The 17,915-nt window shown below is 42.7% G+C and overlaps 1 protein-coding gene across 2 annotated transcripts in view; it reads right to left on the bottom strand.

Moving 5' to 3' along the window:
- SLC12A2 (solute carrier family 12 member 2) overlaps positions 1-17,915 on the bottom strand; it is a 908,845-nt gene that overhangs the window by 359,669 nt on the left and 531,261 nt on the right. For both annotated transcript variants that reach the window (XM_069625621.1, XM_069625620.1), the window contains exons 16-17: positions 1,852-1,963; positions 839-979 (exon numbers count right to left, since the gene is read on the bottom strand). In XM_069625621.1, the coding sequence (XP_069481722.1) occupies positions 839-979; positions 1,852-1,963 (253 nt within the window). The remainder of the gene's footprint in view (positions 1-838; positions 980-1,851; positions 1,964-17,915) is intronic.

Here is a 17,915-nt window from a genome sequence, read left to right as displayed (position 1 = left end):
ACACCCTCCTGTAAATAGGGTCTTCTACTTTAGACACTTTCGAATTTCCCCTCCTAATATCTGCAATCTTGCGGCTGGATTGGCATGCGGATACGGTATAAAACGCACTATCCTTTCATTAACCTGCCCCACCTCCATTTAAATCCTCCGATTCATCTGTACCCTCTTACCCCACCACTTCCTCAAATCTGTGCAGACAACGGAATAGAAAATCTGATAAAGGACACATTAAGGACACATTATGCCCACATCCTGACAAGCCATGGATGTTGAACTGTTATAGCAGCGATTTGGCCCAGTATAAAAGATTTCTAAATTAATATAACAGAAATGTGACACTACCACAAAAAACAAAAATGGCCAGCCAGTTTACCTAGCTCCGGATGAACAGCATTTATTGTGAGAACGAAATCTTACACATGAATGCTCAATCGCAGGATAGTGAAACGTGTGGGTGAGGAGGAAGATGAATTCTATAAGGCAATATGTAGCTTGAGACAAAAATTGTCTAGGGCCAGAGAAAACGAAGTAAAAGAAGGTCAATATCTGCTATGGATGTGGAAGTTGAGTGGGAAGAAGTGAAACTAAGAAAGCATAAAGAAAATGTGGCAAAGAAGGTGAAAAAAAAGTAAAAAATAAAAAAAAGAAGCTGATTAAGGCCAACTAGTACAAAGTAAAAGAAAGACTGGGGTGTATAAAGATGAAAGCCAAGGACAAGACAGGAACGAGCATATGCATCATTCCTCCTACATCAATTCAGCTACAGTTACTTTTGTTTACAAAAGTTGAAGGAAGATACATGCATACTTTTCTGTAAAGGCAACATTGATAACATTACCTGCATTAAGTACTGTGTTCCATCTCTTAAATCTTCTGCATGTACCGGTGCATAAAAGGCCTTCATTTTGTTCTTGATCAGCCATCTCTGGTACCTAGACTGGTCGGTTACCAACTCTTTCATCGCTTGCCTGCGAGGTCCCTTTTAAAAGCATTAATACATTAAACAGTGCCTACTATCATTTCCAAATTCAGCATTTCATTAAGATGACCTTGCTCATTAAAAAGGCAAGATCAAGCAGAGACATCAACAAATCACTTAACTACAACTGGTAAATAAAAGTGCTTAACAGAATCATTAAACATTACAAAGAATTACTAGAGGACAGAAAAGGAAGTAGGAAATCTGGCTTCGATATTATTGTGAAAGTTGTGTATTTTTTATGCCACCAAACAAGCAGAGCTCGCACGTTTCTCATGGAAATGTGTGAGGCGGCCCATCCAGTCTAATTTTTGGTTTGAATTCGGTGAGCTGAAGTTTTCCCTACATTTGAATGGAAATGGAAAAACTGCAAGTTCCAGAATTCAAAGGAAAAAAAAGACAGGACTGGATGGCCTTCTCACAAATTGCCAAGGGAAACGAGAGCTCTGAACAAGTGATTGGTCATGTGCATGGTGGGGATATTCAAGAGCAGCCAAAAGCAAATAATTCCCTATGAAAAAAGTTTCCACTTAGACGCAATGAAAAAGGATGTCCCCTCAAACTTCATTAGTAAGCAGAGCAAATACGTTACCTAGATTACACATTACATATTACAGAATACGTTCTTAGGCTTTTAACACGTATATACAAATCAAGACTGATTTAGATCACCAATGTGCTCTTTGGAAGGTGTGAGGGAGCAGGACTAAACTACTTGCAAAAATAAAGCTGTTCACCAATTCTGCAAAACGACAGAGTCCTATTTGAGCTCAATTCTTTTTTCTCGTATGAACTTGTATCCAGAATATGAAAGTTAGTGTAAAGAAAATGTTGCAATGTTAAAGTAAGCTAACCAGTAAAGATGCACTTACCATGTGAACATGTCCGCAGATCATCAAGCCAACGTTTTTTGTGAAAGCATGGACCAGATGAAGTAGGGCAGGTCGTGAGTTTGGAGCCCCAATCAAAACAAGACACTGGGGCCTAACATGGGGGAAAAAAAATCAATATCTGTTTAGACGAGCTGCAAAGCTTCACATGTGCGGTTCAACATTTTCTAATACAATTTTTAAAAAAAAAACATTAAATTTGCAATAAACAGAAACAACTTTACATAAGTAATTAATGTTTCACATGAAATCAACGCAACCAATTTACAGAATATCCTAAGCATCATACATCATCTAGTCCACCAAATCAACCATATCCAGTGAAACATAATACTTAGACATGTATACATAAAACAACACGAAAGACAACACAAGTGGGAAGAACGAGAAAAAAAACCCCAAAAAAACCACCACCATATTCAATCTCCTCCCATAGATTCCTCATCCATTAGAACAACCCAAATATCATATCAATCATAACGAACCATAAATGGCCCCCACAACTTATTGTAGTCTTCTATTTTATCTTTATTTTCAAACGAAGTTGGCATGAGGACATTGCCATTACTATAGGCCACTGGTTTGCAAACTTGGAATTTCCAGATGTTTTGCACTACAACTCCCTTCAGCCCTAGTCAGCACAGTCAGTGGTGAGTGTTGGGGAGAATTCTCAGAAATGTGCCAATTCCCTCTACCTTAGAGACCCACAACAACTTTGCTGGATTTTGAGGACTTGATTATTTTACCTGGAGAGAGTGAGGCCCTTTCCCCCCCCCCCACTCTCGCATGTATTTTAATGTGATTTAGAACTCTTGTTTTTTTTTTGGTTATGGAGTCTGACAAACTCCATAGGCATCTTTTACATGGTGTCACAGCACCTTCAGTGCAGTGGAACAGGGAAGTCTTTCAGATTTCCAAGGTTTCAATACCTTCTCTTGGATAAACTACTGTTTACAAAAACAGTGAAGTGAAATTGACTTTACTTACATTTGTAACTTTCTAGACCCAGCACACACTATCTTACAATAGGGTGCTGGAGGGGTTATTTAGTATCCTCCTTGTCTAGCTGCTCCTTGTCTAGCTGCTCACATACCAATTATACCTTACCCTTTCCTTGATTAATGTCTGGTGGCAGTTTACCACAGGCTGCGTTCGCAGCTGCAGTAAAGCACCCAAGGGTGCCATTTCTGTCAAAATGGCCCCAATCTTCTTTTTTCGCCATTTCTTCTTGGAAAGGTCCTTCTTGAGATTTACTCTGCGTGCCAAACCAGGTTAGGTCCCTTTGTTCGCTTTGCCTTTGGCGGGATTCACGAGTGAAGCCCGCCTCTGGCTCCAGGGTGTCTGGTGGGGGCAGGAAGTGAGGGAGGTGCCCGAAACTCCCTGTGCTTAGTCTCCTAGGAGACCCAAATGCACTCTGGTGATTGGTCGGCTGACTGTCCGGCAAGGACTGCCACCCTGCTGGGTGACTGACAGCTAGGCTGGAATGAATGGAAGGAAACTGCATAAAAACCAAGGCTTTTTGGCTTGGAAGGCAGAGTCGACCACTGGACGAAGGAACCGAAGTTCTTGAAGAGGACACCTGCTGCAACTCCTGGACAGTTGAGATGCCTGGTGAAGCCCTGCTGCTGTGCTGAAACTCCAAATTCCTATCGACAGAGAAGCCCCTGCAAGGACGACTTCTCCCTTTGAGTTGGTGGGACCAATCAACTCCAAAGTAAGCCACCTGCACATTCTCTCAGAGCTGGTTGCATTTCCACAGAGTTGCTGCTGGAAACCGAATAGCCAGGGAGAGGAATACCAGATTCTGTGTGTTGCTTTTAAGTTGGCCAAGAGCTCCAGGAAGATCCTCCGGACTCCCAGGAAGCAGGACTGACCGAGCCTGAGCCACCTCAGAGTGCTGGACCCCAGATGCAAGGAAAGTCCAATATCGACAGACAGAAACCGCAGTGTTGCTATTTGCAGTAGTCGCGTGCAGCTGAAACACCGAAGTTCCACTTGTTTGAAGATTGCCGGTTGCGAGCGGTGACCGTCCCATTGCAGTGCAGGAGTCCCCAGAAGTCCTCTCTCTTGTCCCCAGTACTGAGGCCCAGGAACAGCAAAATCTGCAGAGCGCACAGGAACAGAAGTCATGTGCTGCACTTTTTCTTCAACCTAAAGGTACTGTAAAGTCTAAGAGAACTTACCTCTTGTTGTGTAACTACACTTTCTCTCTGTTGGTGACTTGTTGTGGTTGCTTTGTAGAGTTGCTGACAGCTTCTTTACTTCACAAGCCTAAACAGCTTGTGGCCCTACTTTGAATCCGCCTTTTCACAAAGACTTTTAAAACAGTGTGCAAGACTTTTACCTACCTTTGAGAAGTGCTTCAGTTTCACCTGACTTTTGCTCAATTGACTTTGGCTTCACCTGGCTCCCTGAATGACTTCTTCCATCTGTGAATGTGTTTGGCCTTGCTTCCAGGAAAGGGTTAGGTACTTACCTGCTTTGAGAAATATTTGCACGATCTCTTGTTGTGTTATAATAACCTCTCTCTTTGACAAACTCTTAAATCTGATTCTAAATGCAACAGTGATATATTAATGTCCCCAGCACCCTAACTATTGAAGTCACCCGAGGGTGTAGGTAGTGTCTGTGGGCCATCCCACAAGGGTACTTACCGATTTAGAAATATTAAGAGTGTATTTTTTGAAGTGTATCTGAGTGTTACTGTTATATTGCTCCCTTCTGAAAAAGGATTATTCTAACTGACTGATAAATTAATAATGGTTTATTCAAGAAACCTTGTGTGCAAGTGTTTATTTGAATACTTGTCACTGTGAATCTCTGTGCAACTCCCCTACAGCTCACATGGACCCCTCTTGATATAAGCCTGGCTGCTCAACACGCTACCAACCTGTGTAGTACAAGTTTATACCAAAGATTGGGTTCCTATTGCCAGGAGGTCAGGGTTGTTCTAGTGCACCCAAATGGTACTGCATACAATCTTGCCCAACAGTGAGAGATCATGAGGATTGTAGTCCAAAACATCTGGAGGCCCCTGCTATAGGCACATGCTGCAAGATGTATGTTGTTTATTTGTATGGCTTCTATGTCAAGCGGACATGTCCCCTCCTGACATACATGACCCCACAATTCTGGGGGCAAGAAACAAGCTATTTTCAGAATCAATGTTTGGTTTTTATTAAAGTAAAATCAATGCAGAGGTGGTCCCCCAAGGTTTATGCAGGGGGAAGCCACTACAAGTGTACACAATCACAAGCAGCAAGCTGGTCAACAAAAACTAAAAGAACCTGCCTACTTGAATCACACTTTCTCAAAAACATCGATTTACATCAATTATATATTACATTCTGAATAACAATAGGTCTTCTAATTTCACTTCTGTTACTTCATTTCCAAATTCTACAAGGTTATATTTGCAAATGATACAAAAGCGTTGCCCCCCCCCCCCATGACACAAATACATGCTAGAGTTAAATAATTGTTTCATGTCACATACTTCCCATGTAAATATGGTGTTGTGGACTGCTAACGTGTGCAATTCACAGTAGGCTTACAATAACTGCATTTGAATTATACAGGTTTTGGGTTAGGAAAGCCGAGTTATAGATTCAGAACGCACAATTTCGATTCACCCATCCAACCTGGGAGAACGGTTTTCCAAATTATATCAAAAACGGGTATAAGTGCCTCACCCCTTTCACCTCACTAATAAAGTTCCATTGTGCAGCAGAGGTGGCGCCTATAGGCTATCTGCGGCCCTAGGCCCAAATAAGTGCATGCCCCCCCCCTAACTTCACTCCACCTCTGCCAGACTCCACACCTTCACCAGAATCCTCCCCTTCAACAAACTCAGTCTACATTGTCCAAATTATGCCCCTTCACTCCCCTTTTGTTCACCATTTTGGCTCCATAACATTATACAGACGTTTGTAAGGTTGCAGTGAGTAGAAAGTCATTGATTCCGCTCTATTAATTCAAGCCAGTCATCTTCCATGTTACGTTAGTTGAAAGAGTGTTCTCAGATCTCTTCTGCCCAAGATGTGGCGATGACAGTGTGTTCTACAGTTGAGTGCACTAGAGGTAATTGTTACAGCTAATTGTCTACTTTCGGTGAAGTCCGAAAATCTTTTAGAGGAAGTGATGAGAACATAAGCGTTCTGCTAACTGGACACAAGTGAGAGAAGGTTGGAATGAGGAATTTTGGTTTCAATGCCAATATCTTGTTTCTCTCACAAATTGCCTGTCACTATGAGAAGCACCTAGAGTGGTCTCTAATATTAATGCAACAACTACATTTCTACATCTGGTCTTATCAAATGATAAGGTTTACATATGAAATACATGCAAGTGGTACAGGCACATTTTATAAAAATGTTGAATAAAAAGAACTTAACCCCCTTCTCATGGTTACAGCTCGGATATTAGCATGAGGCAAAATGGAAATAAGGCAAGTTCCTAGCTGCAGTCGATGTACCTCTAATCCATTGGGCTGGAATGCCATTAAAAGTGACATTTGTAAACTATGCCTGATGTGAGAAACTCATGGTGGCACAAGACAGACAGACAAGAGATCACAGTTCAAGGGTGTTCATTATATAATGAATGCTGTATGCAGGTTGGACAAACGCTAATCTAAATCTATATCTAAAATGGGTGCAAGCATCGACCAACCAATGAAACATAAGGTAGTCATATTGGCGTTGTGTCAAAATAAATAGGGCCTATACTAAGAAACCTATTGCCAAACCTCACAACTAACAAAAAGGTATGACGGATCATTCTCAAGAAAAGAAAGCAGTGTTCTCAAATATTAAGTCAGGATGCAGTAGCTTGGGTCCCCCTTCCCCACGTTTTGGATACTGGGTAAGATGGAAGCCCGGAGCACAGTAGTTGTCAGTTCTCAGGGCCGTCGATGGCCAAGTCTCATTCACTTGAAAGTCTCTTGCCTTAGAGGACCTGACGTGTTCAAACAACAAATCAAAAGTTCTTTTAACAAATGAAAGTTCCTATCCAATGTTCACTGGGTGATGGGTTCACCTCTGGCTCCCCCTCTTCTGGGCGCTGACCCTTCACGTCTCGTATTCCAAAATATATCACAGTTCCTTTATCAATTAACTTTGGGTGACAGATTCACCACTGGATCCCCCTCTACAAGGCTCCGACCCCTCTCGATTCTTAGCCTCCCTTCACCAGGTTTACTGTGGCTCTCAATAAGGGTGATAGTGGCTCACACCCTGTTTCCCCCTTTCTGGGCGCAGACCCCTCTTCACTTTCAATGTTCTCTTTTTACAAAGTTCAATGTTTGCGGGATTCACTTCCCTTTCTTTCACAGTGCTTGCAGGGACGTCATTTCACCAAAATGCCAGGGGTAGCGGAAGTGACATCACACGACCCTTGACCCCTGATGACATCACAGGAAGTGATGTCATTCGACCCCACTCTGAAGTGAGATCGCGGGAAGCGATGGAACACGACCTGTCACACATTGACAAAACTGGAAGGGGCATCACATAGCAATGTACACTAAGAAAAATATCTTTACGATATCACTATAAAGTGATGTACATTTCATACAAGAATGGATCTCCATATGTATCGTTAAGATCAGTGTGTATAGGCCCACATTACCAAGTTACTGTGAATACAAGCAGACATCCATAACTAAATGATAATGATGTGTTATTCTATAGCACTTAGGCGCTTTATATAGAAAAATATACACCCAATATCACACAACCTGTGTTGGTACTCATTGATCGACCTCAGAAGGATGAAAGGCTGAGTTGAGGTGTTTAAGAACAGACTAAATCAGTGACTCGCCCCCTGAAGTGTGCCTGAAATAAACCTTTAATGAGTCTAGCAATTATTCCATAGAATTCCAGAAAGACACATGATTTGGTATTCCTATTTTTTCTTATTTAGGGTCAGTGCTGAAAGTGTTAGACTTGTGGCCCTCCTGTTCATATTTCTCTTTTTTTTTTTTTAAGGGGCCTGAACAAGAAAGCCACCCACTCCACAAGTAAAGAGCCACATGGTGTTGGCCACAACACAGGAGCTTGCATTACCAAAAAAAAAGAAAGAAAAAAAAAAGTGGTTTTACTTTTTTTTTTTAGAGGTCGCAAAGGAGACCACAGTGGTCGCAGTTGTGACCTCTGGCGACCCCCAAATGACGTCCCTGAGCGCTTGTAGATCAAAGTCTTTCGATTTTACAGGGATTTTGCTCGACCCTCTGTATGACCACTTGGACCCATTTCGCAGGCCCTTCTACGGCCTTCTGGTAATTGTAATCTCTCTCATATGGTGGCTCGACCAGAGACTCTTTAGTTTAGCACCCACGTGGTGCAGGCTTCCCTCGGTCACTGGTTTCTCCTCAACACTTTTACGCTTCATTCAAAGTTCTTTGAACATAGTTCAAAATTGCCACTCCTGCGATTCTCACTCATTACAGCCCAGTTCTCATCAGTTCTCCCTTCGACTCACCGAACCGCTTGTCTTTTGGTTTGTCTGGAGGCAAGGCCGGTACCACAGGCACGGGTGCTTCCCTCGCTCGTGCTTATCAGCATATGCTTGCCCCATGTACTGTTGACATCTGCTGTTGCAGTCGTAGGCTCTTTTCCAAGAAGGTTCTGCGGGTCTGGGACGAAAAGGGCGAGGCCACTTCTCTCCTTGCCACCTTATGATATATGATATGATAGGTTATTTATAACGCGCTTAATACCCACAGGTTTCTAAGCGCGTACCCGGGGATTGAACCCGTGGTGCTCCATGTCGGCTTGCTAACAAGGCAAGCACGTTGCCCCTGAGCTACCCTCCCGAGACCTTCGATTCCTGCTGCCTTTTTCCTTCGTTTGAACTTCCGCGCCTGCGTAGCTGTGCTGTTGTGCTGTCTGCCGTGCTTGCCTCGCTCTTCCTGTACTCTCCTGCTCCACCTTTTAACCCTGTGGAGAAAAGGAAGGGCCGTCAGGTGTGTGAGATCTAAGTCAATTGCCTGAAATTGCCTGATCTTTGTGTCAGGACATGTCAAGTAAACAGGTTTTACATTACTCCACTGTCTAAAGGTGTTCGTATAAAGTTAGAGAATTCGAGTATACTATGGGGTAAGATGGGGAAGGTTTGCGAAATGGACGAGAATGACCAGGATGAAGAACAGAACTGTTAAGGAGAACTCATTTCTGTGCCAATTCCCGTCAACCTTCGAGACCCCCAGCTCTTTTGCTGGACTTTAGGATTTTCAATGTTTATCCTGGATTAAGTGAGACCTTTTTCTCACTCAGGTATTTTTGATCCGTTTTTGACTGTTTCCTTGGTTTTGGAGTCTGACAAACTGCATAGGCATCTACCGTTTGTATTGTGACACACAGCACACTTAGTGCAGTGTCGCAGAGAAGTCCCTCTGATTTCTCATAAGGTTTAAATACCTTCTCTTGGGTAAACTACTCTTCCCAAGAGTAGTAAAGTGAAATTGACCGTAGGTCCAGTACACCCCATCTTATGTGGAAGTACTGGGAGGTTACTTGGCCCCTTTTCCTACTTACTCATAACATTTTTGTATGTTACCCTCACTACTTTTAATGGCTGGTGGCAGTGGTTTAATTTTCATACCATTGTGCATTTTTACCGCAGGCTGAATCCTCAGCTGCAGTAATGCACCCATGGGTGCCCATTTTGTCAAAAGGGCTCGGTCGTCTTTTTTCACCATTTCTTGCTTGTGAGGTCTTTGCTGGGTTTTTACTCTGCTCGCCAAACCAGGTTGAACCCTATCTTGGTTTTGCCTTTGGCAGGCTTCAGTGCTGAAACCCGCCTCTGGCTCCAGTGTGTCTGGCAGGGCAGGAAGCGAGGGAGGTGCCTGAAACTCCCCGTCCTTAGTTTCCTTGGTTACCTGAATGCACCCAGTGCTGAGTGGCTAGCTGTCCTTGCAGGACAGCTGCTGTGCATGAATTGGAGAAACCTGCAAAAAAGGTGGTCTCTTTAACAGAAGTCAGAGTCGACCACTGGACGAAACATCAGATGAAGGAAACTGGAAGAGAAGCTTGCTGCACCCTCCTGGACCATTGAACTGCCCGGTGAAGCCCTGCTGCAGTGCTGAAGCTCCAATTTCGTATTGGCTAGAGAAGCCCAGAATGGACGATTTATCCCTTGGGTTGCAGGGACCAACTGACCCCAAGACAAACTTTGCTGGAAAACCACTCCCTGCTAGCTGTACCCCTCGCTGCAGCTGGAATCGAGTGCCAGGAAAACCAGAATCGAGTGCATCGTCTTTAAGCCGGACCGGAGCTCCAGGAAGATCCTGAGGACCCTTGTGAAGCAGGACGACCCAAGCCTGAGCCACGTCAACTGAGTGCTCGACCCCAGAAGCAAGGAAAGCCCATCAAGTGCCCAAGAACCACAGTCGTGCTATTGACTGGTAGCTGAAACCGCAAAGTGCTGCTGGAGAGCCCATAGCCGCCACCAACCATCGAACTGCAGTGCAGGAGTCCTACAGACATCCTGCCTCTTGTCACCACAACTGAGGCCCAGGAACCCAGGATCTGCACAACTGCAACCAGAACAGAAGCCAGCTGGACCCTCTTTTTCAAACCTAAGGTACTGTCTGGACTAAGGGGTACTTACCTATTGTGTCTGTAGCTTTCTTGTACTCACTGGAGACTTGCAGTAGCTGCTTTTTGCAAAGTTGATTTCAACTCTGCGCTTCACAAGCCTTTCAGCTTGTGGCCCTACAGTGATTCTTTCTTGCTACAAACTCTCTAATAACATTGTGCAAGACTTTTGTGCTATTTAAAGAAGTGCCTCAGCTCCATAGACATTGCTCAAATTGACTTTGGCTGTCCTGGAGCCCTGCAGACTCTTCTGACCCATTGACTTTAGTTTTAACTGTCTCTCATAGGTGGTACATAAGTTTAACTTGTATTGCTGGGAAAGGTCTAACCTAGACTTCATTGGGAGATTGAAAATCACATGCTCTGAGAACCTGTTAAATTTCTTCCCCAACCTTTTCCACAACCTCAGTATTGCATTATGAGAAACAAGCGAAGCATGTGCAACACTTAGATGGAATTATGAAGATTTGCAAGTGCCACACTTACAAAGAATTGTGAACACTAGCCAGAGTGACATCTAGATAGGATTGTGAATGTCAGCATGTGCCACACTTAGATGGAAATATGAAGGCTAGCAAGTGCCACACTTAGATGGAATTGTGGATGTTGGCATGTGTCGCACTAGGACGGAGTTGTGAATGTTAGCATGTTAAATGTTATATAACCCACTAACCAGAAAGCTCCACCTTTCTGCATACTTAACTCACTCAAAAACTCACACAACCATCTCCCGCACAACAAGCCGCACACACTTCACAACACATAAGCAGCACCAACAGCACACGAGGACTGACATCAATCCGATGCTTGCACCAAAGCTCAGCGCACGGTGTATACCAAGATGAAGCTGCCAACAGAACACCACTCACTATCCTACTCCCTCTTCACCTTACAAACCCATCCAGCCTTCTCGTTTAAAGATCTGCAAGAGCACCTGGGGACCAACTCTGTTGGTGACGGTGCACGGTACACATACCTTTAACATTTATCAAGCGATATATCAATGTCCACAGTGTCCTAGTAATTGATGTCACCTCAGAGTATAGGAAGTGTGTGTGTGTCATCCCAAAAGGGCCTCTACTTGCTTATTTTGAATCTGAGGAAGTGTTGAGAAGTGTATTTTTATTGTTGCATATTGCCTTTTTTAAAGAAGGCTTACTTAAAACGGACTGTTAATTATTTTACTAGAAAACCTTGAGTGAAAGTGATTTGGATACTTGTAATTGCGAAACTCAGTGTTGCATCTCTACAGCTCACATGTACCCCTCTTGAGTTAAGTCTGGCTGTTCAGTCACTCTACCAACTTGTGTAGTACAGACATCTACCAATAGGTGGGTTACCTATTACCAGGAGATCAAGGCTGGTGTAGTCTCCCACAGGGTCACTGCATCCACTCTTGCCTAACAAGTACATAGAGATTTGTGGGAACGGGAGTATTCGGTCATAGCAGATTGGGTTTTTGGAAGATGACAAATCGGAGGGACAGGATTGGTATGGTTTGCGGGGTAAGCAGGAATAGCTGGGGTCGTGACATGAACCAAGGGGATTGTGGGCATCTTGTTTTGTTTGATCTGGTTGGGAATGCAGAAAATAATCAGGAGGGGGAAACGAATGACTTGGGAGTATTCAGGCAGGGACCAGGAAAAAACACATACTGAGAGGGATGGTTTCTGAGTGTTTGAGTGTACCAGGGTTTGGGGCCTTAAAGGATCGTTTATGTACGGAGGGGTTGTTCGAACCAAGTAAGGTGAAAGGGAGGTCGAGTTGGTGCAACCTATAAATGCTTCATGAGGCTAGTCTTCCTCGTTCCTTTCTTCTGCATAATACTGTGTTTCACCTTGGATATTCCCCCCCAAGCATACCCCTGGGCTCTTCTACCCAGGTGATCCTCCCGCACTGGTCCACCCCCAAGAACTGGATCTACAGTGATGGCTGTGTCCTGACCACCTGAATAAGGCATTCCTGAGGTCTTACTGGGAGAATACCCTCAGGTTTCTCACACTGGGCATAAACGCCTCAGAGTAAAGACAGTTGGAGAAGGTTCTTGGAATCTCTGGCTGTGCATTCTCACGGAGTAATGGATAAGGGCGACCCAGAACATTTATGTGAGGGAAGCAACAACATTCCACAGAGCTGCATAATGGAGGCACCTTTTATAATAAATGAAGTAGTACATACTCTTTAGATCATTGCTGTTTGTGCAACTTCAAAATACCAAACACTCCAAAGGTAAAATTGAGCAATGGATCGGGCGTTCCAGCACATTACCTTTGTGAGTGTGATTTAGGCTAAGGGTCTTGTCAGCTTGCATTTAAGGCTATTTAAAATGTTTGTTAACACTGTTGAGTTGGTTGGACTGTACAATATATAGGAACATTTTGAGATATACTGGTATAAATATAGATGTACTGCTGTCATCTGAAGTACTGTTTCACAGTAAAAGTCCTAAATTGTATTTAAAATATGATTAATGTAAAGATTATTTATAAGTATTGCATTGTGCAACATACGTTGCAGCTGTTCGCCTGGTAGTACTCCGTGTACAGCAGAATGTCAGACACATGATGCATCCAGCAGGGATTCAACGATGCTGAATGGATATCTTTGCGGGACACCTTTACAGCTGGGAAACATGGTGTACCTCTGACACACATTTTTGTTCTCACCCTTCTATGGCTTTGGGTATCCTTTCACAGGTTTCTTGATGCACTTTCACATTCAGATTTACCCTTGACCTCTGAAATGTGGGGCCGGGGAATGAAATTCGTGTTTGCTTCCTATCATCATTTTAGTGCCACTTGTGGCAACCCTGCGTTAAACTCAAACATAGACATTTGTTTAATATTGCAAAATGATGCATCAGTTTTAACCTTTACTTTTCTGAAGGGCAAACACTCATTTTTGCAATGGTTTAAAAAATGCATGTAATATATTTGAATATAAAAGTGATTGTTGAACACAGTGTGCGAGTGTGTGAGTGTATTGATTAGAAAGATCTCCAAAGATAATATGAAGTGGCCCCAATAAAACCAATTTGGCTGTTTTGCATTTTAAAGAGCATTTTGGGAAGATAAGAATGACAAAAGAGCTTTGTGTCTGTAATGTGTCTGAATCATTAAATACCTAAAGCGCGCTGGGTTTGGTACGAGTTTCTTTTTACAATAAAGCTTTTGCAAATATCAAGCATATATAAAAGTCTGCTCATCAAAAAAGTAATGTGGAATGAATCCTAACAACTAAAAATTACTTGCAGTGTTGTGGATCAGCCAAACCAAGAAACAAAATTGGCTTTATACTTAAAACATGACAACCAGTAAATTTAAAATAAACTAATAAAATGCTGCTCCTCTGGTAATCTGCCAGCCTAGGCCTGGGCCTAGTCGGCCTTGTTGTAAATATGCCTATGCTGTGCAGTTTTAAGAATGAGGGGTTTATGGGATTTACCCTTCTCTTTTGGGAGTAGAAAGAACAATTAAACAAGTTCCCCATTTCCCATCCGTTCTTAAATGGCTATGTTTGTCACAGGAAACTCTTCAATGCACTTTGCTTTGGATGCCTTCATATCACAACCCAATGGTAACTATTTGTGTGAAAACAATTTGGGTACAATTTAATGAGCTTATGATTGATAAAGAGTGGCGTGCGGAATGCCATCTATATCACACACAACTCAAATGTAATTTAGATTGAAATGATAGTACTTAATTTTATATGCAGTGAGAATGTACGATTGAATCCCATATAATCATTTTCTAACATCACCTTCCCAAAAATCCCGCCTTCTGGGACTCTGCTTCAAAACATATAAATGGTGGCTAGAGAGCAGAGATCGATTGATCTCGGTAATTGTTAAACTCGCTTTGGAGAACATGCTTTCAGCTTTAGGAGCACCCTTTAGATTGGAAATATCCCAGTATTCATGAAGCATCAGTGCTAATGCAAGATTGCTCTGTGTCGCATTAGTACGTTGGCTTTGCACGTTACCATCGACCACATTTTGCCAGTGTAGGAGGCATAGTTCTACCCTTTACAGTGCCGACTCCACTCTCCAAAGCAAATGACTGGGGAGAATGTTGATAAAACTATGCATACTTTTGGCACCTCTAGGCTTCACATTGGGGCAGTCGCAATAACTTGTGTTGGGTGCTGTCCATTACAAAAGGCAGCCCCAATAAATGTTTGGCATAATATTTCTCCAAACAATTAAATTCTATGCATCACACTAAAAGAAGCAGTGCAACATTTCAGCACCTCTCACTTTGAATTTATGCAGATTTTATTTGCCTTTAAATGTCCCCACAATGCAAGCTGGCAATGTATCCCTGGGCTTGTAAAAGCTGCAAACGTTTCCCACCGGGTATACTCAAGGTGGTACTATCTAACTAGGCATGTGAATTATGCTACAGGAAGCTGGATATATGCTTCACTGGGCATGCAGAGACAGCATAGATCTATATGGGCATTTGGAAGATGGGGAAGATGGGGATATGAAAATGTCCATACTGTGACAAATTCTAGGGGCGTGGAGTATTCTTATCGAAGAAGAAATCACACTTTCATTATTCACTATAAGGAAAATGTGTAACAGTTATTCTCTTATACGTAAGAATTAATACAGATGATCAAACTGTCACTTTTGTTTTAATTCTAAACTAAACTCTTGTGGCTGGAAGGTCAGAGCACGAATTGATGTCCAGGTTTCGTTGATACTCTATTCAATGACACCTTCACCAGCATCAGTTATTTCAGCCGGTACCACATGCTGTTTTGTTAGACACCCACAACATTTAGAGCATGGAAACTAATGTAGATGGTGACTTAATTGGCTTCCAACCAGGTTCAGTGTATTCCTATTGGTGTTTTCAATGATATTTTGTGTTGGCTCATATTATTTAGACAGATCAACCTACTCTTAGCCCACCAATAATGGTTCTAGCTGATGTTCTGTGGCTATTAATCCTAATTAGACTGGCTCCTCAGTAGGAGTGTCTTCATTGTAATAGTGGTTTTAACCGGTGTCCAGTCAACTCGTCGAAAAAAAACTGGTCGACTGCAATTTGGTCGACGCAATTTGGTCGAAAACCAAATGGTCGAATTTTTTTATTTATTTATATATTTATTTTTCGGGTTTTCGTTTAGTCAAAAAAGGGGTTTTTAGAGAAAAAAAGGGGGTTGGGGGGGGGACCCCCCCCCAAAAAAAAAAAAAAAAGGTTAAAATAAAAAAGATACAAATTTCGACCATTTGGTTTTCGACCAAATTGGTTCGACCATTTGTCTGGTCGACCAATTTTTTTCGACGAAATGTCTGGCAACCGTTTTAACCTTCTGGGGCTTCAGTGAAAGCTTTGCAGCTTGATGTAGGTACAGACTTGGCGTTGAAAGTTAGGACAAGATATTGGTTGCTTATTATGTAGGCCCTTGCCATGCCTATTGCTGGACATTTAAGGAGTTGCAATGCCCATTGTTGGCCATGCGGAGCATGGCCCTATCAGTTACTGGGCAAGTGGTGACTAGCTTGCAGTGTATGCAGAGACTTGCCATATAGGCAAGGCCAAATTGGGGCAGTAGCAGCTAAATCAGGGGTTCATCCAGCCATGCACAAAAATGGAAGAAAGGGAGGCCTCAGTGAACACATTATGCATTAGTGAGCTGGGTCCCTTTGGTGCATTGTTACGGTTACAAAAAAATAAAAGTGCGAAATATCACATTTCTGTGCACGAGCTGCAGTGGGTAGAGCCAATTTCATCCCAAACTCAATTGCCTTGGACGAGAACACTGGAGTCTCCACTAAGGCAAATGCTGTGGCGATAAGCCCCCTCTCTCCATTCCCTCACATATCTCCCTTTCCCCACAGAGGCTTCCAGGTGCAGAAGTATTGCACATTTTCATGGGGGATCATCTAAAAAGTTTGCCTCTGAACTTAATCTCGGGTCACGCCCACTAACACTGTTCTTACACAACTAATCTTTTCCCATATGCTGAGTGTATGCTGGTAGAGGCCGCCTGTAACATGAGGCGAGGCGCTGCTAGTGTTTGCTTTTTCACCTATTTTGTACCATATACTGAACGTACGCTGGTAGCAGCCCCCATACCATGAGGTGTAGCTCTGCCGGCCTGTGTTCTCACACTAATGTATTTTATGCTGGAATGCATTAGCCCCCCGTAACAAGAGGCGAGGCTATGCATAGTGTTTTTCCCACTCACCAGTACATTATAACCTGCATGCTTTCTGGTACCTTAAAATGTACCTGCACTTCTGTAACTAGTGCCTAGATACCTCCGTGTTTGGTCCGCTGAAACAAATGCTTAAATAAAATACCCATAAGCCATCAATATCTGGTGTCTCATAGCTGTGTGCAATCCACAAAGCGTCCAAACAATGTGTAAACAGTTTTTAGACGCAACGCAAACTAGCTCCATGCGACTAACATTTTTGTTGTTGACCAGATTTAGTACTCCTTACAGCACTTTTTTATTTTTATTTCCCGTATCTGCTTAGCCTTTTGGGGACCTCCTTCTGTAACTGCATGCAGGTATTATTTCATTTTTGCCTATGAACTTCGTGATTTTGTTTTTTTATAGATATCTTTTAGTATAAACATTCCTTCCTTTCTCCTACACAGAGTCTGACTTACTAGCCCAAGAGACAGGTATCTTTCTACTTATTGTTTTTTCATCATATCTCTGCCTCAAAAAGTGTTTTTGATATTTGTGAGGATACGGAGGTGTCATTTTAGTTTTTCAATTTTTCTTTTCTCAGAAGTGGATTTTACATTCTATGAGAGACGGGTACTATCTTCCACCCAGTATTACATGTCATCTATGTTGCACTCTGGGCTTCTATGAGTTGACAATTTGAGAACGCATTTATGCTTTTGTCTTCTAATTCTTTCGTATTTGTTCTTTTTTGTCTCCATTTCTATATGCATTTTTTCTAGATGCGCCATGAAGGATAATTCTCTATCCAAAAAGCATTGGCCACGACATCAGTTTTCCACTGACATTATGACATTTGTGATTATACAATTTAATTTGTTTCAAATGGATGAGTTTTCTACCATTATCTTGTCCTAGTACATTCAATTGTGTAGTGCCTCTGCTGGGAGCACATATCATTGAAGTGAGTGTTTCAATCTCTATCCTATGTTTGTATCTACCAAATAGTTCTTACTGAGTCACTGCAGTGCTCCTACAACATTGATAATTCTAAAGTATTATATAAACTATTCTTGGGTGGGGCCCATTCCAACCTTTACTAGCTTTTTGGACACCATTTCTAGGCGGGGTCCTGCTGACACCTATTGCCTCCCTTTCCTGGGGTCCAGATTTCTAGCATGTGTGCTGTTTCACTGAACCTGTACTGGTCCTGGCCCTCCTCACTGCCCTACCATATGATCATTTCTCCTACCCACCGTGGGCCCCCCCCCACATCAGACCAGGGATTCATCT

This window comes from Ambystoma mexicanum, chromosome 6p (assembly GCF_040938575.1).
Source record: "Ambystoma mexicanum isolate Mex_15411 chromosome 6p, UKY_AmexF1_1, whole genome shotgun sequence".
In the NCBI taxonomy this organism is placed as follows: Eukaryota; Metazoa; Chordata; class Amphibia; order Caudata; family Ambystomatidae; genus Ambystoma; species Ambystoma mexicanum.
The sequence above is the reverse complement of the archived record's forward strand: the minus strand, read 5'-3'. Positions and strand labels throughout refer to the sequence as shown.